The sequence below is a fragment of the Canis lupus genome, chromosome 16 (assembly GCF_003254725.2).
Source record: "Canis lupus dingo isolate Sandy chromosome 16, ASM325472v2, whole genome shotgun sequence".
NCBI lineage: Eukaryota > Metazoa > Chordata > Mammalia > Carnivora > Canidae > Canis > Canis lupus.
In genome coordinates, this window is record NC_064258.1 from 9,889,035 (window position 1) to 9,913,762 (window position 24,728).

Consider the following 24,728-nt stretch of genomic DNA (forward strand, 5'->3'; position numbering starts at 1 on the left):
GCCTGATGTGGGACTTGATCTCAGGACCCCAGGATCACAACCTGAGCCAAAGGCAGATGCTCAACCACTGAGCCACCCAGGTGCCCCAGAAAACTGATTTTAAATCCCATTAAATTTTGTGATCTTGGGCAAGTCATTTAACTGCTTCAAAATTCAGCTCGTTTGCAAATGGGGAATAATAATGCTATTTATTGATGAATTAGTGTATGTGGGAGCTAAGCAAGTGTTGGGGTCGGGGATGGGGAGGGAAGACAGAATCAGAAAGATACAAGGGGACCAACTTGTGGGTCATGGAACATGATAGATCTTTGATGGGGACCCAGTGGCTATGGGAAGGACTCAGGCTGTTGTGGATCTCACCTCTACAGCTCCCTATACCATCATCACTTTCCCCTTCCTGTTTGCTGTGATGTTTGGAGACTGTGGTCATGGGATTGTGATGCTATTGGCAGCCCTTTGGATGGTCCTTAATGAGAGACACTTGCTCTCCCAGAAGACGAACAATGAGGTGGGTGTCCATCGAATATCTTGCCTCATTTCCTTGAGGTTATCAGTAGAATAAGAAAAATGTGTATATTGTTTTCACCATAGAAATAACATGTTTTAGGAAAAGCAAAAGATAGAAAGTAAAAGAGGACCACAATTCAACACAGAAATTCCTGCCCAAAGCTCAGTGCTTTGGCTGGTGTGGTGAGGTTCCTTTCAGCATTTTTGTTTTTTGTATACTGCTTGATAAGGCATTGATCTTATTTTTAAGTTTCTCCCCCACTTTGATTGTAAAAGCAATGTATGCTTATTTTAAAAATTGGGGGAAAATACAACAATTTACCTAGAGAAAATCACAACTAATGTTTTTATGTTTCTTTCCATTTTTTTTCTGTGCTTATACACAAATAACTTTTAAAAACTGGGATCAAATAGTGCATATAAATTTGTGGCTACCTTTTTCCCCCCCCCACTTAAAATATCACAGATATTTTTTCTGGGGCACCTGGGTCGTGCAGCCAGTTGGACATTCAACTCTTGATGTCAGCTCAGGTCATGATCTCAGAGTCTTGGGATCAAGCCCCACATTGGGCTCTGCAGTCAATGGGGAGGCTGCTTGGGATTCTCTCTCTCTCTCTCCCTCTACCTCTCCCTGACTGGTGCGTGTTCTCTCTCTTAAAAAAAAAAAAAGGGGGCAGCCCTGGTGGCTCAGCGGTTTAGTGCCGCCTTCAGCCCAGGGTGTGATCCTGGAGACCCTGGATCGAGTCCCACATCCGGCTCCCTGCATGAAGCCTGCTTCTCCCTCTGCCTGTGTCTCTGCTTCTCTCTCTCCTCTCTGTGTATTCTCATGAATAAATAAATAAAATCTTTAAAAAAAAAAAAAAGAAAAAGTCACAATTTTTTTTTATTTTTATGGCAGAGCCTTTCTCTCACAATCAGCCTATGATCAGTGTTCTTATGAAACACCAAGAAATTCTGAATATTGTGTCTTCACTTTTACACTTGAGGTGTCTGCACCTTCCATGAAGTGCCTTCTCCATGTTGTGAAGGTTGAGACAACTCAAGAGTCTGTAGTGTTTCAAAGTTAATTAGTTAGGGTCACTTTATATTCATTGTAATACATTTTATAAGCCAGAAACCTGCTTTAGCTATGTTCTGAATTTTAAGAATATCTACAGGGATTCCCTGGGTGGCGCAGCGGTTTGGCGCCTGCCTTTGGCCCAGGGCGTGATCCTGGAAACCCTGGATTGAATCCCATGTCGGGCTCCCGGTGCATGGAGCCTGCTTCTCTCTCTGCCTCTCTCTCTCTCTCTCTTTCTCTCTGTGTGACTATCATAAATAAATAAGTAAGTAAGTAAAAAGGAATATCTGCAAATTTTTATTACAAGTTTTTTTATTATTATTATTACAAGTTTTCTTAACTAGAGCTAGTTCAATGATGTCATAGTGGGTTAATCATCAGCAAAGTTAGTGGGAATATCCACTCCTGGATTTTTATAGTTTTGCATGACCAGCATTCTAACAGCTGTAGTTTCCTATAATAAATATTTGAAGTTTCAGTGCTACACTTGGGCAGTTCTGAGAGGGATTGACACACATCACTCAGTATTATGGAAAGCACTTGACTCTTTTTAGTGGATGTGCTTAGACAGAGACTTGATTTTACAAGACCCAAAACGAGTGTAGATTTGACTTGCCATGAAATTGAGCTGCCATCTGAGTCCAGCCCTGCACTTGTCTCCTAGAAGCACTTGAGACAACAGCTGCCCACTGTCATGTCCCTTCCCTGACATGAAGGCCTCAGCTCATGGTTCAATTATGTTTTCTAACCAATGATGACTTAAAGAATATGGGACTTATATGGTTTTGCTTCCACAGTAACAACGAGTGGTCTAGGACTTCTCTGATTAATGTACATAAGCTCAGGAAAATAATGATGTGTGTGCTCTATTTGGATCGCTTTGATGTTGCCTCGTCCTGTAGGCCCTTTGCAGAGGGCTTGTGTGCCTCACCAGGATTATTCCAGTGGTGCTAGAGACGTTCTGTAAGACACTCCCAGGGTTTGGTGCCAAGCCCACTGACAGTCATCCTCTCTGTCTCCCTGACGCCAGATCTGGAACACCTTCTTCCATGGACGCTATCTGATTCTCCTTATGGGCATCTTCTCCATCTACACGGGCTTGATTTACAATGACTGCTTCTCCAAGTCTTTAAACATCTTCGGCTCTTCTTGGAGTGTCCGGCCCATGTTTAGAAATGGCACGTGGAAGTAAGTGACAGACAGATGTGTCCCTCACTGGCCATCCAGCCAACCAAGTGGTGTTGTTCATGGCCAGTCTATGCCTGGCTCTGCTCAGAGGTGTGCTCACAAATTCAACAAATAATTCCATTTTATCTACTGAGTGAGAGACCTCAAACCAGTACCCCAGTAACTGGACTGGTAATGATAATGCATGGAAATAGTTTTTAAATTTTCAATGAAGTATATATGATGGAGTGTGTAGTGTGTGACACAGTACTACTGTGAAAGCAAGTGGCCAAGCAGGTATAAACAGGGCATCTTGGTATCAATCACGGAAGCAAAGTTCCCTGGAAGAGAAGGAGGCCTTTGAAGCATACCTTGTTCTGGCATGAAATTAGGTAACCAGGCACTAAGGACAGGAGGCTGAGGTGGGTGTTGGACTGTATAAGCTATTGGTACTCTGTGTTCAAGGCCCCAGTCTCACCCAAAGGGCATTTTCTTTGACGGTTCAGAGTGGCTTGATTCAACAAAAGTGAAAGAGGGACTGGCTAGTGTTGCAAAAGTGGTTCCCTGTGTTTGCCTTGTAGGTGATGCAGTGGGGAGGGTGGCATGGGTAGAGTAGGGCAGTTGGTGAGGACATGGCTGCTTATGAGAGAGACCTGGGAGCTCTCTATACACCCACAAAACATACCTTGGACACCTGGTAAGAGTGTGGGTGGCTGTGTCATGGAGGGTCAATGCATCCCCTTTAGTTTCTCAGCTGGGTCTCGGTTCCTTATAGCAGAGGATAGGAATGTTAAACAGTAAATAAATAAATGAATAAAAATGAAGAGTAAAACATTGTCCAGAATTACAGATGGCTGTATTACAAGTTCTTTTGGTTTTGTTTTTTGCTTTATAATTAGTACCCTGAAGAGATGCCTAGGAGAACAAAGCTTTCATACATTTAAAGGCAAATTACTTCGTTTTGCTCTTTAGATTTAAACTCAGAAGCATAACGATGGATTTGAAACTTGTTAAATCAGCATAATTTCACCAAACCACCAACCTGAAATCTCACCCAGGAGTGAAAAGGTCTGAGTCAACTGGCTTTTTGCCACTCTGTGAATGTGGGCTGGAACATTCTTTTATGCACATATGAATTGCCTCCACCGCAATTCACAGCTCTTGGAGGCCAAGCCTCATCTGAGGGACGCTCAGCCACGTGCCCAGACACTGATTGTATGAAGTGGGACCTCATTAACGATGAGGCAAAAGAAAATTGCAGTCATCCATCAGAGGCAGAGGACACAGCAAGCAGATTTTGGTCACCAGACACAAGCCAGGGCTTGGGCTTGCTTTCCCTGACAATTGACTGGGGACACGTCACAATGCCCTTCAGCCCAAGACCACCAGGAACATGTCTGTCATCCCCCCAAACTGAGTTTACTGGTGCAGGGAGGAGGTGGACCAGTGGGGAGCTTGAGCATCTCAGCCAGAGGGCATGAGAAAAGGCTTACAGGGTCCGGCTTCTGAGAGGATGAGGTCAACGTCTGGTCATTTTTGTGGTTCAGGCATTGTCCTTGTTGTAATGTGTCCATATTTTGATTTCAGATACAACTGTGGATTGGTCTTGCTTTTGTCTGGATGCCCCACAGTCACAGGGTGGCTTTGTCTGGTGTTGGTGTTCTGGGAACTTGTTTACGTTCAACAACAGCAGATACCATGACTTCGTGTGGCTGCCAATTCCTTCTCATCAGGGGTGGCTTTCTTCTTTGTCCACACACAAACAAATCTCTGCTAATACAGCGCAACCATTTGTCCTGAGGCATGCCATGAGTGCAAGGTGGGGCGGGGTCCATGTCTGAGATGGCCAGGCAGGGCCAGCTGTTTCCACTGCATCTTGAGGGCCCGCTCAGCAGGTCAGGCTTCCTGATTCCCCTGCGGCTACCTGACACCCTCGAGCGCTTCAGTTGTAGGAGGTAGGGAGTATATTTCTAGGTAACCAGCCAAAGTTGCTAGTGCTTGGCCCCTCTATAGCTGTGTGCTCTGCTAAACAAACCAACAAACACCCTTTATGTTCTTATCCCCTTAGGGCTTACAGAGATAGTACGAAATTCCTACCCACTGATGTTCATGCTTCTGGGCAAAGTTGGGATGCTGATTTAAAGGCATTCAATGGACCACAACTTTTGAGAGGGAGGTTTCACAGAGATTAGGGTCCATGGGTGAAAGCCAGTTCATTCCTCCCTGACAAGCCCATGTGCTCCCAGGAGGGGTTTCCCAGGCTTGTCCTTGGGCTGAGATTTGTTTCCTGTGATGCTCCTTCGTCTCTGGCCCAAATTCTTTTCTGATGTGGTATAAGTATTTTTCTTTACAATACTCTACTGGGCTAGGAGCCCTTTGGAGAGGTAGATTGTGAGGCATCTCAGGGCCCAGATGGTAGTGTCTGTAGCCTCAATACCTAGGATGATACTTGGCACATAGTAGGAATCCGGGACCCATTCATGGAATGATCGAATGAGCCAAAGCATGAGTTGCACCAATGGTGAGGCTTTGAAAGGCTTACAAGTTCATGACCACGGACACTATTGTATATTTTTTTTCTATCTCTGGTTGATCACTGGTTTTGTTTCTGTTTTTCTTTTCTCCCTCTGTAGTACATACGTAATGGAAACGAATCCATATTTACAGTTGGACCCAGCCATTCCAGGAGTGTACTCTGGAAATCCATACCCATTTGGGATTGATCCGGTAATAATGTCTTCCTGAGTTAAATATTTATTATGTAAAATGTCTTGCTGAGGAGCTCCCTAGGTAGAGGAGAAGAAAGTGCCAGAGGCTGTCATATCAGCAAACTGACGCTGAGATAGAATTACATATACTGGAGGTTTTGTGACACTGCCCAGAACTCAGTAAATGTCCTACCTGTACCCTTTACCTTGCCCCTGGGTCATTTTCCATACAGTTGCTCAAACGTCTCCAATAATTTATACCCCCAGTGGTTAATGATTGCTTCTTTCAAAGGCCCTTAGTTGCCTGAAAAGTATGCATATTGGAGGAGTTATTTAGCATCTTCGTCAAGTTGCCTATTTTGGCATTTTCTTGCAGTGAGTAACATCTCCCTTTTCTAGGAAGGTATGAATTTGCTCCTATATTTTTGCTTTATTTTACCGCATAGAATTGATACAAGTTAAAAAAAAAAAAGTATGAGTTAATTTTTATGTGGTTGTTATATCTGTCTCAGTTGGATATGAGCCATGCAAAAAAAAAGGGGGCTTCCTTGCCTAGCCTTTTAGATATATAAAGGGATTTCGAGAAGGCTCCCGTGCCTATTTGCTTAAAGCCATGTACTCACGATGGCCCAGCACATAACCACCACGAGGTGGTAGCCTTGTGCTCCGAATGAGCTTGATTGGGCTAGAACAGAACGTGGCAAATGCTGTCAGTCAATGTTTTTTCTAAGCCCTTTTTGTGGGAGACCTCAGTTTTGGCTGCTGACAGATGAGAGTAAACAGTACCGGCCCTAACACTGCACTCTCTACCTTATGGGGCGTCTCCTCAGTTTTCTGGAGGCCTCCCCTCCCTTACAGAGATAGAAGACATCACCCAGCATTTGTTTATACTTGCCACTCAGAGGCACTTGTATTGTAAGCTTTATCAAAAGAGGTAAAGTCCTTGAAAGCAGAGTTGTAAACTGCAAAGTGCTGAAAACAAATGCAAGTTGTTATTTTTGTGGACTGAAGGTCTTTTTTTCTGTGGCCCAAGGAATTTGATGATTAGCAAGTGGGTGGTGGAGGAGTACAGAGGGCCCTGATTCTAGGGTCTGGTTGACCTTCCTTTCCTTTGAATCGCTTTGCTGTCCTCTCTTCGCTTCGCAGCCCACACCTAATTGAGCAGCAGCAGATCCTGCCTGCCTAGTTCTGCTCCTCAGACAGTATAGTCATGGCTGGGAACTGACCGGGCTGGAGTGTCCAGGGTGCAGGCAGTTTTCTTCCCACCACTTAGAGAGGAAGGGAAAATGTGAGGGTGAAAGAGAAGTGGGAAGTTGAGAAGAATTAACTTTTTTCCTGGTAGCATTTACGTGTTTGGAAAGTTCTGGTCTTTTTATTATAAAATAAGGTATACGTAAGATTAAAAATCCACAGAATACAAAATAGTATAAAAAAGAAGGGGGAAAAAAAAAAAGGAGGAGTTCTCTCTCTTCTGGCAATTCTATTCCCCAGAGATACCCTCTTTAATACAACATTTCTGTGCCTATGTTTTTAAAGTTTTTTAAAGTTTTATTTATTTATTTTAGAGAGAGTGTGTGTATGCATGTGTGGGAGCAGGGGGAGAGAAACTCAAGCAAACTACTGAGTGCCCAGCCAGACCTGGGGTTCCATCTCATGACCCCGGAATCATGACCTGAGCTGAAACCAAGAGTTGGTTGCTCAATGGACTGAGTCACTCATGTGCCCCAGCACTTATTTCTATTCATGAAGGGTTGGATTTTTACATAATGTAAATTTCTACAGATGCATTTATTTCTACAGATCTATAGGTGCAACATCTTTTTGCGGATCAAGTCATAAAATATTTGGCTGTCAGAGCTGAGAGGTCTTTCTAAAAGTGTGTGCAGATATTTTGTAATAAATGAACATAACAAAATGTTAAAAGCCTATGGTTTGGGGTCAACCTGTGTATTAATCTTGCCTTTTCTATTTCCTAGCTATGTGTCTGTGTTTCCTCATCTGCAAAATGGTTATAACAACAGCCATAGCTCATTGGGTTTTTCAGGAGAATAAATGATTTTTACGCATTAAACAACCAGAACAGAGTCTGGTACATAAATAGAGTAAATACCCCATTTGCTGCCATAGTATTATTTCTTCCTCTGTGTGTAAAGAACTTAATCTCTCTGAGATTGAGATAGAATTGCCTTATCTGTAAATGGGAATATTTGCATCTATGTCGGAGTTTTAGAATTAAATGAGATAGAACATTTAAAGAGCTTAATGTATACCTGGCACTTAATTTTTAATGTATCAGATTTGGCTGCATCTGTAGTGTGCTGGTAAACCTACCCTAACCATGTTGAGTGATCCTGTAGGGACTAGCCCAGCAGGGAGGCAAAGGGAAAAGCAGAGGGTAGAGGGCAAGCCTGGTGCTGCTTAAATGCCAGACAGATGGGGAAGGTGGAGGAGATGCCTCTGGTGTCTGGGTACCTGTTACCGGAGACCCGTTGCTCACCCTCCCAGCAGCCCAGTGATTGTCTAACTGGCACTTGCTCAGGACAATGTAAAGAAAAAATCAGTAAGGTGTGGATCCTGCCTGTATGTGTGCATGGAGTGGGAGCAAGGTATCTTTGCATTGAGTCTGTGCCTAGGAGGGCTTAACGAAGCAAAGTAGTTTGGAAGAGGAAGACATCTTAGGAGGGAAAAATGAGATGACCCTTGTGGTTTTGCTACCTTTGAGATGCAGTATAGCAAACCCTTAAGACCTATCTAGCAGGCAGTTTGAGAATGTGTCTAAAGTTGAAGAGGGGTTGGAGGTAAGAGCAAAGACTTGAACTATTTACATAGGAGCGGGAGTGGAGACAATGGGGGATATTTGAGATTTCTGTGGGAAAGAAGAATGTTAGCACCTGGGGCCATTAACTAGGGTGGGGCCCTGACCAGCCCCCCTGCCGCTGTGACTTCTTGCTCTGTGTGTCAGTCTTGTTAGGAGGGCAGGGACATGCATCCCTCGCTTTGCACTCCTGGCAGGTCTGTTTAAAACGGACCATGTAGAAGGCAGGGACCATGTTTTATACATGGTGCTAATAAATACTGGCTACAAGAGTGGCTTCCTGAGATGGACTCAGGAGAATGCTTTGTAATGTGAAACATTATAGAAATTCACAATAAAAGGTGGTATCATCAAGAAGGGATTGGATAAATTCATGGGTCAGAGATCTATACCACCAGTAAGTGGAACTGAGGCAAGTTTGAGAGCTCTCTACAATGTTTCAGAATGTTTTTTCCCTTAGAACAGAGGAAAAATCATGTGGGATGTTTTTTTCTTCTGGCCACTTGATGTTTTACTAATGGTTCTGACACATTCATCATTAGAGTTGCATTTATTTGGGGTTTGGTCCTCTTCCTTTTGTGAGCCTAAAATGTTCAAAACTGATTCAACTGAATCTAAATGAAAATGTCCTCCCCACACTGACTTCCTTAGGAGAAGTCCTGCTATAGCCTCCGACTCCAGGAGGACTTCCAGACTCTGGTCTCACGCATTTCTTGTTGCATTTCCCATCCAGATCTGGAACTTGGCTTCAAACAAACTAACATTCTTGAACTCCTACAAAATGAAGATGTCTGTTATCCTGGGAATTGTCCAGATGGTTTTCGGTGTCATTCTCAGCCTTTTCAATCACATGTAAGTTTTCATGATTAACTTTTCTGCCTGTTGATCTGACCTTGTCATTGATGAGCAGTGACAGAGCCACCAGTGTGGCCCAGTGTCCCTTTGTGCAAGAACTTCCTCCTTCCTACGAGGAACACTTTGCCATGTCTCTTGGCTTGAGCCAGGACAGGCTGGTTTTGCATAGGTGGCATCTCTGTTTATCCTGAGCTGGGTCACTCAAAATATGAGTGTACCTTTCACCTCAGAAATATTTGAGGGTTCAGAAATGACTGGAAAGCCCATGGCACCTTGTTTCCCCCAACCTGAAAGTCCTTGGTCACTGCCATATTCAGGATTTAGGTCAGACAAATGGAGATATAAGTACGTCTGGGACAGTGTGCCCTCAGATTCTCAATTCCCTTTGATGCAATTTCTTCTAAGTTGTAGCAGTCTCTCCCTTGGGCTGTTGATGTCTTATCTTTCCTTTCCTTGTATCAAGCTGAAGACTTTTTAAACTTGTTTTTCTAAAGGTGTAAATGTATGAACACATGGAAAGTGGTCAATTACACACTGACTCTTAAGCTTCCACCCGGAAGGAACAACATACCATTTCTGTTCCCATTGGCCAGAGCCAGCCCTGTGGTGCCCCCTGGCCTGAAAGCTCATAGAAGTGCAGTCTTACCTGAAAAATCAGATATATTTAGTGAGTAAACTAGTGGCGACTAGTGTCTAGGGGCCCTGGTACTACTGCCTACCTGAAAGGGCCATGAATATTAAATGAGAGATAATTCCAGAATGTATTTTCTGGAGCAGTCTATCGTTGGTTTCATTGTATGTCAGGCCAGCCTCAACCATCCCAGTAATCCTGTTTTATTGAGAGATCTCCATTTTTGCTCAGATAACTCTTGCAATTAGCAAAGAGAGCAGGTACCCTTTCTGACATTTGAACTTGGGAGCCCCCATCTTACCCTTGTAGGACTCTGTGTCTTAGAGCAGGAGTTGGCAAACTTTTTCTGTAAAGGGCCAGAGAGTAAATATTTTAGGCTTTGGAGGCCAGATGGTCTCTGTCACAGCTACTCAGTCCTGGTGTTGTAGTAGGAAAGTTGTCATGGACCATCTGTAAATGGATGAGTTGGGTCTATGTTCTAATAAAACTTTATTAATGAACACTGAAATCTGAATCACATATAATTTTCACATATCACAAACTCTTATTCTTATTTTGATTTTTTTTTTTGTCAATCATTTAAAAATATAAAACTATTTTCAACTTGCGTGCTGTTTAAAAACAGGTAATCGCTCAATTTGGCCTGTAAGCCTTAGCTTGCCAACCCCTATCTCAGGAGAAAAGCTTCCTAGTCCTGCTTCTATATCTTCGTGGCTTTGAATTTGTTGATATGAGCTAGATGTGCAGGTGAAGCTGTAGCCAAACCACCAGGTCACCTGCAGACATGCCCTTTGCTCCAGACCCTGGTTCTCTTGAATCCTTCCTTTCTCTTCTTTCCATCCACGCATAATTGCTGCTTGCTAGGGGAGTGGATGTGGTGTGCAAAAAAAAAAGAACATTTTGTGCTTTGGGGAGAATAATTAGTTCCTGATATTCACTCAGTGTTCTCTGTCTTTCATGTGTGTGTTTCCCACCCCCAGATACTTCAGAAGAACTCTCAACATTGTTCTGCAGTTTATTCCTGAGATGATTTTTATTCTGTGTCTGTTTGGATACTTGGTGTTCATGATCATTTTCAAATGGTGCCACTTTGATGTCCATGTGTCCCGGCATGCTCCAAGCATCCTCATCCACTTCATCAACATGTTTCTATTTAACTATGATGACCCTTCCAATGCACCCCTGTACAAACATCAGGTATTTATGGGTTTTTTTTGTTCTTCTTTTGTGCACTTGATAATGTCCCATCTCTCTCATACTCTTGAGTATTGCATAGTTATTTGCAAGACTGAGCCATCTTAGCACCCAGCCAAGGTTGTTAGGCTCTTTACATTTCAGAGGTGTTTATTAGATGGGTGGGGGGTACTCAGTGGTTGAGCATCTGCCTTCAGCTCAGGTTGTGATCCGGGGGTCCTGAGATCAAGTCCCGCATTGGGCGGGAGCCTGCTCCTCCTCCTGCCTCTGTCTCTTTGTCTCTCATGAATAAATAAATAAAATCTTAAAAAAAAAAAAATAAAAGATTAGATGAGTGGACAGATGCTTAGGGCAGTATGGCAGTGCAACTCCAGCCACTCCCATTTGGGAGAAATAGGTTATTTCTGTGCCGCTGAAAATTGACTTGTAGTCATCTGTGGAGAAATTTTAAAAAACCAGTCATTCAAACTGATAGGTCTGAAACTGCAAACGGTCTAAATAGCACCTTAATATTTAATAATCTTTTATTCTAAACATAAGCTCTAAGGGTGCAAGAAAGAAAATGGAATGAGTCAAGGTGAGAAGTCCCTCTGTTCACAAGGGTGGTGGGCTCCTGGGAAACTGAGATCTGAACTCATGCTCTCCTGTGAGCTTCCATGGCTGGCCAGAGATGTCCTTTCTTTTCTTTTGGTTCTTCTTCCATGAACAGTCCCTCCCAACCATTGGGTTTTATTGCCATTCTCTTTTCTTCTACTTGAACCAATTCATCATCAACTTAGCAATTCAACCTCATTATCAACTTAATATTTGATTTTTAAAAAGCATTAATGCTCAATGGGAGCTGGATATAAAAACAACTCAGTAAATTTGGTAACACAAATAGTTTTCCTCTAGCATCTCCCAGTACTAACTTGATAATACTATGTGAAAGTAGATTTTCACTAAGGGAGGGCACATTCGTGTGTTCTGATTCCTTTGTAGCTTTTTTCCCCAATGCCAGGTGACCCGCTGCAGCTCATGTTACTTGCCAGCAGTTGCTCACCATGGATGTCCTCATTAAAGACCTGTTCTGCTCCTCCTGTGGCCATGTTTGCAGGGCCTCATGCGTCTGATTTCTAATTGTTCTCCTCCTTTTTAGGAGCAGCAAACAATAAGAGAACATGCCTTATGGCAGTGCACTTTTTTTTTTTAATGAAAGATAAGGAATGATCTTAGATAATAATCAGAGAAGACATATACCTCCGAAAGTTCTTTGGAGGTAGCCCACTTCACTGTTGTAGCACCTTTTTGTTATACATCAGTGAATGGTATATGAACCATTCCTAGACTGTGAACACTACACGAACATATTTGGAAGGTTCATTTACTCAGTTCCAGGGTTTGAATGAAAGTTGACTTGGATTTCCCAAACAAGTCTTCTCTTTTAGGCAAAGGACTCAGACTCATGAGATATTTCACGCACAAACTACTTTCATAGAGACTGAAGTCCTCACCTGGTCTGGAATACTCACTGAACATTGCACAGTGAATGGCCTTTCCAGCTTTCTGCCCCCTTCAAAACCCTTATTAGGAGTTGGCTGGTTTCCCCATGCCCTAGTATGGAGTTGAATTATCCTGACATGGTTTGAAATTTCCATAACCTCATTTCGGGGTCATGCAGCTGGAAGAGATGATGTAAGTTGATAACCCAGCCTCTTCCAACACTGCCCTGGCCATCTTTGAATATCAAAGAAGAAGAGCAACAGATCAATATAAATCTCTGGTTGCTATGTACATTGTGAGCTGGAAAAGCCTTATATAAAGATGGACACAGGGTGATGAGGGGGCTTCATGCAGAGGGAGCTAGAACTGGCAAGTGTAGTGTGTGTTTCTGCGGCTCCCCTACCTCTTTTTGAGCATTTCAGAGGGGAGGAGAGTAGAAGACTGAACAGATTGGATGTCCCCACTGCTAGCAGGGTGAATCTTGTTACAACTGGCATAAAAATTGTCCCCTGGCATTCACTGAGAGCTTGGCCAGAACAGTTGAAGAAAAGTGAGAGCTTAAGAAACATCCTCCCTCCCCCCGCAAGCACCCAGTGTCCCTGCCTTTCTTGTAGCTCCAACTAAGTCTCACCGGGCTTCCTGGTTCTTTGACAACAGCAGCTCTGGGTCACTCCTCAAAGTTGGTGACTCGGGGGTATATAATAAGAGGTGAGGATGTGAAAGGGAATGTGTAGCAGGATGGTAAGGTGGCATGAATTCTGGGTTTCAGGAGAGGCATAAAGCATACCAGAGGGGAGATATGAGGGAGACAGCCAGGGAGAGTTCACCATGGCTACCCCAGAGCCCGGTGGGTGACTCACCCACAGCGAGAGTGTGAGGAAGCTTTTTTTTTTTTTTTTTTTTTTTAATTTCTGAAAGACTGAGAGCAAGAGAGCTCAGATAATTATCTAATACTGGAAATATAAAATTTCTAATTGAGATCATCTTTATGACTTAAAGTGACCCAAGGGCTTTTGGCTACTATAGAATGACCAGTGAAGTCATGGGGCCTGCCACACTTTTCTTGTAGGGCCAGGGGTTAACTACTCTCATGAGACAAGGGATAAATAAAGTTGCCCTTATTATGTGCCTCATGAGTACTTCTTACTCACATATGGTGTGTGGGGATAGCAAGGGAGTACTCAAAGAGTAAGGAATAAGCTATTTTTCAGTGCCCATCCTGGATTGACATTGGGTACCACTGGACTACAGTGGGAATAATCCCAAGATGTAGAGGTGAATGGATACATTGAAATGCTTTAGGTCTCTCAAAATAAAGTACAATAAAAATGATCCATACTTATCATTTTTTAAATCCTATAAGTTATGTTGTGTGATCACCTTGAAATGTTGGAATCTTACCATTTTGATTTTACAGCAAGAAGTCCAAAGTTTCTTTGTTGTTATGGCTTTGATTTCTGTCCCATGGATGCTTCTGATTAAGCCATTTATTCTTAGAGCCAATCACCGAAAATCCCTGGTAAGTGCCATTCATTTCAGTTCACTTACTGTGGTGGGTAGGAATGTGGGCTCCTTGAAAATAGAATTCTGTGCTTTAGACAGAATCCTGGGCTTTGGGGGCCTTCTTATTTCCAGAATAATGCTCTATGAAGGACAAGTACATTTAAATCTTACATTTTCTGTTGTGTGTGTGCATGTATATGCATGGGTGTGTGTGCCACGTCTACTGGTAGTTAATGATTTATAAGAGTCTGAACATGGTTATTAGGTGAAAATAAAAGTATTCTATAGTTTGTTAATAAATATTGCAAGCTGTTTTTAATCAGATATTAAAGTTGTGAGCCTTCCCTTTATTTTGTTACAGAGTGTGCGAGTGAAGTACAGGAGTAAACAAATACAAATAGGCCAGCTTCTGTTTATTTGTGTTGTTTGCCAATTGCCAAACACCAATTGCAGCCCGTTTCCTCCTTTTGTCCGAACTGCTCCTGAGCCTCACATTTACTCAGGGAATGAAGAAGAGTTCATTATCAGTTTAAATCAAATAGGATTTGGGAAGATTGACCTCCCAGGGCACGTCAGAGTCTAGAAATCCACATGTGCACTGTTTGAGATTATTTTTCTGCTCTATCTACATCAGTGCAAAAGAGTAAGTGGAATGTGCTGAGATTCTATATGTTTTAAGTGGTTGTAGATATTTCCAGATGAATTCTTTCTTTTCTAAAATCTGTGGGATATTGACCTGGTGGAGGTGGGGACCTGGAGATGAGACTGGAGTTTCAGAAGTTTGTCCCTTGGTGGCGCCCTCTTTCTACATCACCTGCTTCTCTTCCAGTTGTGTCCCGCTAGCCTGGACTAGTTAGGAAGTCTGTCTGATAAATACAATTCATAGGGGAGATGAATAAATAAAACAAAGGCAAAGCAAAGAATACTTGTTTATTGTTGGTTAATTTGTGAGAGACCCAGATGATAAAGGGTGGCTGAGGTGGAAAGTTGTCTAGAGGTGACCAAGTGTTTCAAAGGAAGGTGACAAATAGCTATTTGCAGATATAGATGCAGCTCTCTTTTCTAGAAACAGCCTGTCTGTAAGTCAAGTGAGCTAAAGTCCATGAGTCCATACATGAGCTGCTGGCCCACCTGAGTCCACAGACTCTAAAATGATAGCTCGCCTTGCTCTTTGCTCCACAAAAAGTGTAAATAGTTGCTGATCTCAACGTGGTTGATTTCTCTCTTTTCTCCACGATGACTTATACAATAAGGAAGGAAGGAAGAGAAGGTTTTCTTAGTCTGCCATCTTGGATGATATTCCAAACCAACTCTGGGTAGCAGAAGTTCCCCAAGACTGGGGACGGGGGCGCTGCTTGTCTCTTTGGGATCTCCTTGGAATGCATAGCTGTTGGTTAGTTTTTTAGGCTGCTGATTAGGATCCTGGTGGTCCTTTTCCATGTTAGAAACATTTCTCCCACCTCTATCCAAGAGATTTCCATAATTTATCTGGCTACCCTTCTCAGTTCCCTTTATGGAACCTTAAGGGAGGCCCAATAGAGAAAGATTATAAACATATTGTTCTAATGGGCCTCAGGGGTATGAGCAGAGGTCCCATGTATTCAGGCTCCCCTATAACCCTGTAACCCATGGCCCCTGTATTTGGAAACTCCTGTCCTAGAGGGTCACCTGTGCTATGGCCCTTGTGGCATATGCCCCATTAGCAGCCAGTGAGTGCACATCTCCTTCCCTGGACAGCTGGACCTTCCACATTCTGCTTCCTCTTCTGACTTGCTGCTCCAGACCCTCTCTCACCCATATCTCAGGTCACAGTGAAGTAACTTTGCATTTCTACTTAAAGTCTTTACATTTACATGTGCATTTTATGCTAAACTTTATTGAAATACAATGTACCTACAGAAAAAGATCACAAATGATCAGTGAAGTATCACAGTGTGAACACAGCAACGTGACCTGCAGTCAGATCAAGACAACACCGTCAGACCCCAAAATTCCCTTTGTGCCTCCTTATCGTTCTCACCAGGATAATCACTATCCTGACTCTGAATACCATTGGTTAGTTTCATTTGTTCTTAAATTCTGTGTAAGTGGCTCTAGACTCATAGTTCCTTTTAGTTAGAGTGTATTGGACAGGAAATGTTAATATCAGAAAAAGCTCTTGCTGATTAAAGGATCTTCATCCTCAGCAATAAAGTCAAGTTTGTGGTTTATGGGGGGTTATTATTACCACACAAGTAAATTTGGCGTTCATAGAAATCAATTCTGATTTTTTGAAAGGTTTATCCAAATATATCATCTTTTTAATGTTACTCATTTATTAGATCCTTTATCCTATGATTTGCTTAAACCCTTAAATAAATTGCACTTTAAAGGATTATAAATAATCCATTTAAAAATTCAAGTACACACATCAGTGTTGGTTACTATGCAGAGAGAATGTCATTGTGTATAGTTTCATTTAATCTGTGATACATGTTCAGCTGTATTTTTTATTAAAATAAACCATAAAAAAAAAATTCTGTGTAAGTGGGATCATACAGTACGCCCTCCTTTGGATCTGGCTTCCTTTGCCAGTGGTGTGTGCAAACATGCACACGTATGTGTGATAGCTATATAGTATTACTGTATATGAATATACCACAATTTATTTATCTTTTGGCATACTAATAGTTATTTGGCTTGTTTCTAGTTTTATTGTGTATTTATTGATTTAGGTTTTAAATTAAAATTTTTTTCTTTTGTATTTTTAAAATTTCAGTATGGTTAACACAGTGTTATATTAGTTTCAGATATGCAATATACACAATAATTCATCACAATAAGAATACTCTTAATCCCTTTTATCTATCCTACCCATCCCCCCACTCACCTTTCCTCTGGTAACCACTAGAGTCTGTTTTTTTTCTCTCTTTTTTTCATTTGTTTTGTTTCTTGAATTCCACATGAATTAAATCATATAGTATTTGTCTTTCTCTGATGGACCTATTTCACTTAGCATTTTATCCCCTAGATCATCCATGTCCTATGTCCTTGCAAATGGCAAGATGTCATTCTTTTTTATGGCTGAGTAATTATCTATCTATCTATCCATCCATCCATCCATCCATCCATCCACACCACACACCAGCTCTTCTTTTTTTCATTCATCTGTGGTTGAATAAACTTAAGGGTACATATGTTTTTTCAAATTAGTGTTTTCATATTCTTTGGGTAAATATCCAGTAGTGGAATTACTGGGTCATATGGTAATTCTATTTCTTATTTTTTTGAGCGGCCTCCACAGTTTTCGACAGTGGCTGCACCAGCGTGCAGTCCCATCAATAGTACACAAGGTTTCTTTTCTCTCTACATCCTCTCAAACATGTGTTGTTTCTTGTGTTTTTTATTTTAGCCATTCTGACAGGTGTGAAGTGTGGTTTTGATTTGTATTTCTCTGATGATGTGTGATGTTGAGCATCTTTTCATGTGTCTGTTGGCCAACTGTGTGTTTGCAGAAATATCTATTCGTGTTGTCTGAGCATATTTTGGTTGGATTATTTATTTTTTGGTGTTGAGTTGTAGAAGTTCGTTATATATTTCGTTTACTAACCCCTTACTGGATTTATCATTTGCAAATGTCTTCTCCCACTCAGTAAGTTGTCTTTTAGTTTTGTTGATGGTTTCCTTTGCTTTGCAAAAGCTTTTTATTTTGATGTAGTCCCGTTTTTTTTTTTTTTTTTCTTCTTTTTTTTTTTTTTTGCTTTTGTTTTCCCTGCCTTGGAAGACATACCTAGACAAACGTTGCTATGGCTAATGCCAGAGACCTTACTGCCTGTATTCTCTTCTAGGATTTTTGTGGTTTGAGTTCCACCATTAATTCTTTAATCCATTCTGAGTTTATTTTTGTGTCTGGTGTGAGAAAGTGGTCTAGTTTCATTCTTTTGCATGTAGTTGTTCATTTTTCCCAGCACCATTTGTTGAAGAGGCTTTTTCCCCCATTGCATATTCTTGTTTCCTTTGTCAAAGATTAACTGACCATATAATCATGGGCTTATTTCTATACTCTCTATCTCTTCCATGGATCTGTATGTTTATTTTTGTGTGAGTACCATACTATTTTAATTACCACAGGTTTGCAATATAACTTGAAATCTGGAATTGGGATACCTCCACTTTTGTTCTTCTTTTACAAGATTGCTATGGATATTTGGGGTCTTTCATGTTTCCATACAAATATTTGGATTGCTTGTCCTAGCTCTGTGAAAAATGCTGTTGGTATTTTGATAGGGATTGCATTAAATCTGCATATTGCTTTTGGTAGTATGGACATCTTAGCAAAAGTGTTTTCCCAGTCCATGAGTATGGAATATCTCCATTTTTTGTGTGTTATCTTCAATTTCTTTCATCAATGTTTTTTAACTTTCAAAATACAGGTCTTTTGCCTCCTTGGTTTTTTTATTTTTATTTTTTTATTAAAGATTTTATTTATCCATTAGAGACAGAAACAGCGAGAGAGACAGGCAGAGAGAAGGAGACTCCACGCAGGGAGCCTGATGTGGGACTTGATCCCGGGTCCCCAGGATCACTCCCTGGGCTGAAGGCGGCGTTAAACCACTAAGCTACCAGGGCTGCCCTCCTTGGTTAAGTTTATTACTAGGTATTTAATTCTTTTTGGTGCAATAGTAAATGGGATTGTTTTCTTAATTTCTCTTTCTGCTACTTAATTTTTAGTGTATAGAAATGCAACAGATTTCTGCATATTGATTTTTGTATCCTGCTACTTTACTGAATTTGTCAATCAGTTCTACTAGTGTTTTGGTGAAAAACTGTTTTTTTCTACATATAGTATTGTGTCATCTGCAAATAGTAAAAGTTTTACTTCTTACTACTATTTTTTTTTTATACTACTTTGGATGTCTTTTATTTCTTTGTTGTCTGATTGCTGTGGCTAGGACTTGCAATACTATGTTGAATAAATGTTGTGAGAGTGGACATCTTTATCTTGTTCCTGATCTTGGGGAAAAACCCTTTTTTTCCACCATAGAGGAATCATAGTAACTGTGGATTTTTCATATATGGCCTTTATTATGTTGAGGTATGTTCTCTCTAAACCTATTTTTTTAAAATAATGAATGTATATTATACTTTGTGAAAGGGTTTTTTTTTTTTTCTGCATCTGTTGAAATGATCATATGGTTTTTATCCTTTCTTTTGTTGATATGATATATCATGCTGATTGACTTGTGAACGTGGAACCACCTTTGCATCCCAGGGTAAATCCCACTTGATTGTGGTGAATGATTTTTTTAAAAGTATTGTTGGATTCAGTTTGCTAGTGTTTTGTTGAGGATTTTTGCATCTATGTTCATCAGACTTATTGACCTATAGTCTTCTCTTTTTTATGGTATCTTTATCAGGGTGGTGCTGGCCTCACAGAGTGAATTTGAAAGTTTTCATTGCTCTTCTGTTTTTTGGAACAGTTTGAGAAGAATAGGTATTAAGTCTCTAAATATTTGGTAGAGTTCATCTGCGAAGCCATCTGGCTCTGGACTTTTATTTATTGGGGTTTGTTTGTTTGTTTTGATGATTCAATTTCATCAGTTGTTGGTAATTGGTCTGTTCAAATTTTCTATTTATTCCTGCTTCAGATTTGGGAAGTTATATGTTTCTAGGAATTTATCTACTTCTTCTGGGTTGTCCAATTTATTGTGATATTTTTCTTATAATCCTTTGTATTTCAGTGGTGTTAGTTGTTATTTCTCCTCTCATTTCTGATTGTGAGTCCTCTTTCTCTCTTTCTTTTTTTGATGAGTCTAGCTAATGACTTATTAATGTTGTTGATCTTTTCAAAGAACCAGCTCCTGGTTTCATCTGTCCTGTTGTTTTTTTAGTTTGTTTTGTTTATTTCTGCTCTACACTTTATTATTTCCTTACTTGTACTAGTTTTGGGTTTTATTTGTTCTTTTTCTAGCTCCTTAAAGTGTAAGGTTAGGTTGTTTGAGATTTTTCTTGCTTCTTGAGATAGGCCTGTATTGCTATAAACTTCCCATTCAGAACAACTTTTGCTGCATCCCAAAGATTTTGGACCATCGTGTTTTCATTTTCATTTGTCTCCATGTGTTTTAAAATTTCCTCTTTGATTTCTTTGTTGACCCATTCACTTTTGAATAGCCTGTTAATTAACCTCCATGTATTTGTTTTCTGTCCAGATTTTTTCTTGTGGTCAATTTCTAGATTTAAACATTGTGGTTGGAAAAGATGCATGCTAGGACTTCAGTGTTTTTTAATTTGTTGAGGCTTGTTTTGTGGCCTAACGTGATCTATTCTGGAGAATATTACATGAGTACTTGAAAATAAAGTGTATTTTTTGTAGTCTTAGGAAGGAATGTTCTGAATATATGTGATAGATTTATCTGGCCCAATGTGTCATTCAAAGCCACTGTTTCCTTGTTGATTTTCTGTTTGGATGATCTATCCATTGGTATAAATGGGGTGTTAAAGTCCTCTAATATTATTATATTACTATTGATTACTTCTTGTATGATTGTTAAGAGCTGTTTTATGTATTTTGGGTGCTTCTCTATTGGGTGCATATTTTTTACAATCGTCATTTCTTGTTGAATTGTTCCCTTTATGATTACATAGTGTCCTCCTTTGTTTCTTGTTATAGTCTTTGTTTTATTTTAATTTTAATTTTTTTAATATATTTTTAAAATATTTATTTATGATAGTCACACAGAGAGAGAGAGAGAGAGAGGCAGAGACACAGGCAGAGGGAGAAGCAGGCTCCATGCACCGGGAGCCTGACGTGGGATTCGATCCCGGGTCTCCAGGATCGCGCCCTGGGCCAAAGGCAGGCGCCAAACCGCTGCGCCACCCAGGGATCCCTAGTCTTTGTTTTAAAGTCTATTTTGTATGTGGTGTCATATGTTACATACTTTTAGTTAGTGAATCTCTTGATTCAGTTTTATAGATGTACTTAATTTTACTACTTTTGTGCTGCTTTTCTTACTCTTGCTTATGATCCTTTGTTTCCACTTGGAAGGTTCCCTTTAACATTTATTGTAGGACTGGCTTAGAGATGGTGAATTCCTTTAGCTTTTGTTTGTCTGGGAAACTCTTTATCACTCTTTCTATTCTGAATGATAGCCTTGCTGGAGAGAGTTTTCTTGGTTACAAGTTTTTTTTTCTTTCAGAACTGAATATATCTTGCCTCTCTCTTCTGGCCTGTAAAGTTTCTGCTGAAAATCCACTGATAGCATTATGGGATTTCCCCTGTATGTAACTTTTTTCTCTTGCTGCTTTTAAAATTCTCTCTTTATTACTACCTTTTGCCATTTTAATTACTATGTATTTTAGTATGGACCTCCTTAGATTGAATATGTTGGGGGAATCTCTGTGCCTTTTGTATCTGGATTTCTTTTTCCTTCTCCACATTCAGGAGGTTTTCAGCTATTATTTCCTCAAGTAAAATACCTGCCTCCTTTTCTTTTTTCTTCTTTTTTTGGAACACTTGCAATGTGAATATTATTACACTCCATAGCGTTGCTGAGTTCCCTTAATCTGTTCTCATTTTTATTATTCTTTTTCTTTTGTTCAGCTTGATTGCTTTCCATTACTCTGTCCTCCAGGTCACTTATCTGTTTTTCCACATCCTCTAATCTAGTCTTTATTCCCTCTAGTGTATTTTTAATTTCAGTGATTGATTTAATCTCTGACTGGTTCTTTTTAATATTTTCTGTCTCTACTGAGGGCCTCACTGAGGTCTTCTACTCATTTCTCAAGTCCAGAGAGTATCTTTATGACCATTTCTTTAAATTCACTATCAAGCATATTACTTATCTCTGTTTCACTTAGCTCTCTTGCTGGGATTTTGTCCTATTTCATTTGGGACACATTCCTCTGTCTCCTCATTTTCTCTAATTCTCTGTGTCTGTTTCTCTGTGTTAGGAAAGTCAGCTACATCTTGTGCTCTTGAAAGTAGTGGCCTTATGAAGAGGAGGTCCTGGAGTGCCTGCAGTACAATGTCCTCTGTTCACCACAATCTCAGTCTTCAGAGGTGTCTCCTGTGTGTATTGTGTGTGTCCTACTGTTGTGGCTGAGCTGTTTGCCTTTAGTCTGGTCATCTCTGATGACTCTCTTTGCCTGTTGTGGGCAGAGTTTGGTCCCTTTGTTGTTAATGAGCCAGTTTGGGCTCGAGTTGGGTCAAACCTGGCATTTACCAGAGATGCAGTGGCACTGAACTACAGGGCACTTTCCCTCTGTTGTCCCTAGGAAGGTTTTGTTCATGGGCACAGCTTACAGTCAGTCTCGATGTCTGCTGCCAGCCTACTGCTGGTGCCACTCTTGAACAGGTTTGTGTGGTTATCTTCCCTTCTCCCCAGGGCAAGAGTCACTTTGGAATGGTGCTGAACACTGTGGAGGCTGCTTGAACAATGCCATGCTTGTGCTGCTTTCAATGGACTCTTGCCAAGAGTGGGTTGGAGAGGGTGCTTGGCAGAAAAGCATGTGGGGCAGTAGGAGGCGGCACTGTTAGCAGGGTGGGTGGAGAATGTTTGCTGGTTGCACTGATTCCTGCAGGTGACTGTGTATCTAGGCTAGGGGTTGGAGGAAGGAAATGCCTAGGCCAGATCATTTGTTGGAGAATTCTCTTAAAGATCCTTGCCTCTCCAACACAAGTTCTAAGATTAGTAAGTAAATCTCCTTCCCTTATATACCCCCCCCACCCTTTTTCCCCCCAAACTGCTGCTCTATGCTGTATCTCAGCAGGGATGTTTGTTATGTTCTTTCTTTAGAGGTGGGGCTTTAATTTCCTATCACCCTCCAACTTTCCCAGGGTGGAGCCTGCTGATTTTTATAGTTCCAGGTGTTAAACACCATTGATGGTAAGAACTTGCAAAGTTAAGCCCTTCTGGTTTTCAGAGCCAAATGATATGGGGCTTTGTCCTCTGAGTGTGGGTCCCCTGTGCCTGGAGGGTCTGGTTGGGATCTGCTTCTCTCTCTTTTCCAGGCCTCTGTGTCCCTCCCTCCTATGGACAGTGTCACGCGTTAGTCTGTTTCCCAACTGCATCTCTGCCCTTCCTACCATTTTTTTTGGTGTGGCTTCTTCTCTACCTTTAGCTGTGGAGAGTCTGTTCTGCCAGTCTTTGGTTCATTTTCTGGGTTCTTTACACTGATGTGGGTGTTATCTAGGAGTGTCCAAGGGACAAGAGTTGCTTAGGATCCTCCTACCCTACCATCTTCCCTGGAAGTCCTCAGCTTGTTTCTAGTTTTAGTGATTACAGATAATACTGCTCTGAATATCCTTGTTCATGTCTTTGGGTACATGTGTTTTTAGAAAGTTGTCAGTAACTAATTGAAAAGTTGAGTTGTTGTACATTTTATTTTACTGGGCACCCTGCTCACACTATGTGAGATGTTTAGTAAGTAAGTGGAAAAGATAAGCTCTAGGATTCACAGTATCCTGCTTCTGCAACATTATTCATGTTCATTTTAACCAACTTCAGAATAATGACCAGAAAAGGCTGGAGTGTAGAGACACAAATGGAGAAACTATCTCCTGTGTCTCATTTGGTATTTTCTTCTTTAAGGGAGAGAGAGAGTAGGATTTCAGGAGACAAAGTCACGAGCCATGTTAACATGAGCCATGTCCTTCACCATGGGACAAGGAACTATGAGGCCAATGGGAAAGGCTTACTCAGAGCTGCCTCTTGGGAACTGGCACCCTGGAATTCTTGTCCAAATGGATTCAAGTCCTATTCTAGGCCCTACAAAGGGCCAACCACATGCCACAAAGTGGCATGGCTACCATTAGACCCTGACATGCCAGGGGGGCAGCTCTTTTGGGGGAGCATGGGTGGAACATGGACAGTGTGGTGGGAGTGTCCACCTATGTGCACACATGGCCCTTGTGCTATGGGATGAGAGCAGAGGGAGGAGAGGGTGGCATGCCATGGTGCAGGGCCAGCTCACCTGTGCTGCCATATCCTGGTGTAGGACCCTAAATTTGAACCTGGCCTTTCTAGTTCATATGAGGATTGATTTATTGATTTGATCAAGATAGGAGGCTAGAACATATCTTATTTAGGGGTCTGATGGCTTGACTTATAACTTAAATAGTTACATATATGGCATGTGGACATCCATTTTTACCTTTGCCCAAGGCTTTGCAAATAGGAGATGTAGACCCACTAAAGAAAAGGTAAGGAGAGGGAGACAAGACGATAGAAGAGCAGGGGACCTCGTTTCCTCTGGTCCCTTGAATTTAGCTAGATAATTATCAAACCATCCTGAACACCTATGAATTCAACCTGAGAAGTATGAAAAGAATTGCTGGGAGTCTACAAATAGAAAAGCAACCATGTTTTGCAAGGTAGAAGGTGCAGAGAAGTGAATCTGAAGGGATATATTGGAAGATAAACAGCGAGGAAGGGAGCTTCCAGAAGCTGGCTACCAGAAAGTGGTAGAGTTGGCAAGTGCAAAATGGAATTTTTAGGGGTCTGCTCCAGTGAGAGAGGTTCCTGCCCCTGCCTGAAAGGTGCTCAGGTGGTAAAGCAGGGCAGAATCTGAGGTGGGACAGTGTGGTGTCAGGATCCCTGGGGTCACAGAAAGAACGAGGTGCCTGACCCCACAGAGTTCCCAAGCACTGGATTGGGGGAACCGGGTGCAGTCAGTGAGCTGGGGAGGGGACTCTCAGCTCGGTTTTCCATAAACTGTGAAGCAAGGCCCGTTCAGGCAGCCAGTCTGTGTGGGGGCCCAGCAAAGGGAAAAAACGCTGTGACCCTCTGCCTTCCCCTGGGAGAGGTGGCAATGGTGCCCACAGGATCT

The 24,728-nt window shown here is 41.4% G+C and overlaps 1 protein-coding gene across 11 annotated transcripts in view; it reads left to right on the top strand.

The window, feature by feature from the left end:
* The window catches only part of ATP6V0A4 (ATPase H+ transporting V0 subunit a4), an 84,848-nt gene that overhangs the window by 43,243 nt on the left and 16,877 nt on the right, over positions 1 to 24,728 (top strand). For all 11 annotated transcript variants that reach the window (XM_049095239.1, XM_035699730.2, XM_049095240.1 and 8 more), the window contains 6 exons: positions 369 to 508; positions 2,598 to 2,755; positions 5,368 to 5,461; positions 8,991 to 9,109; positions 10,724 to 10,940; positions 13,837 to 13,938. In XM_049095239.1, the coding sequence (XP_048951196.1) occupies positions 369 to 508; positions 2,598 to 2,755; positions 5,368 to 5,461; positions 8,991 to 9,109; positions 10,724 to 10,940; positions 13,837 to 13,938 (830 nt within the window). The remainder of the gene's footprint in view (positions 1 to 368; positions 509 to 2,597; positions 2,756 to 5,367; positions 5,462 to 8,990; positions 9,110 to 10,723; positions 10,941 to 13,836; positions 13,939 to 24,728) is intronic.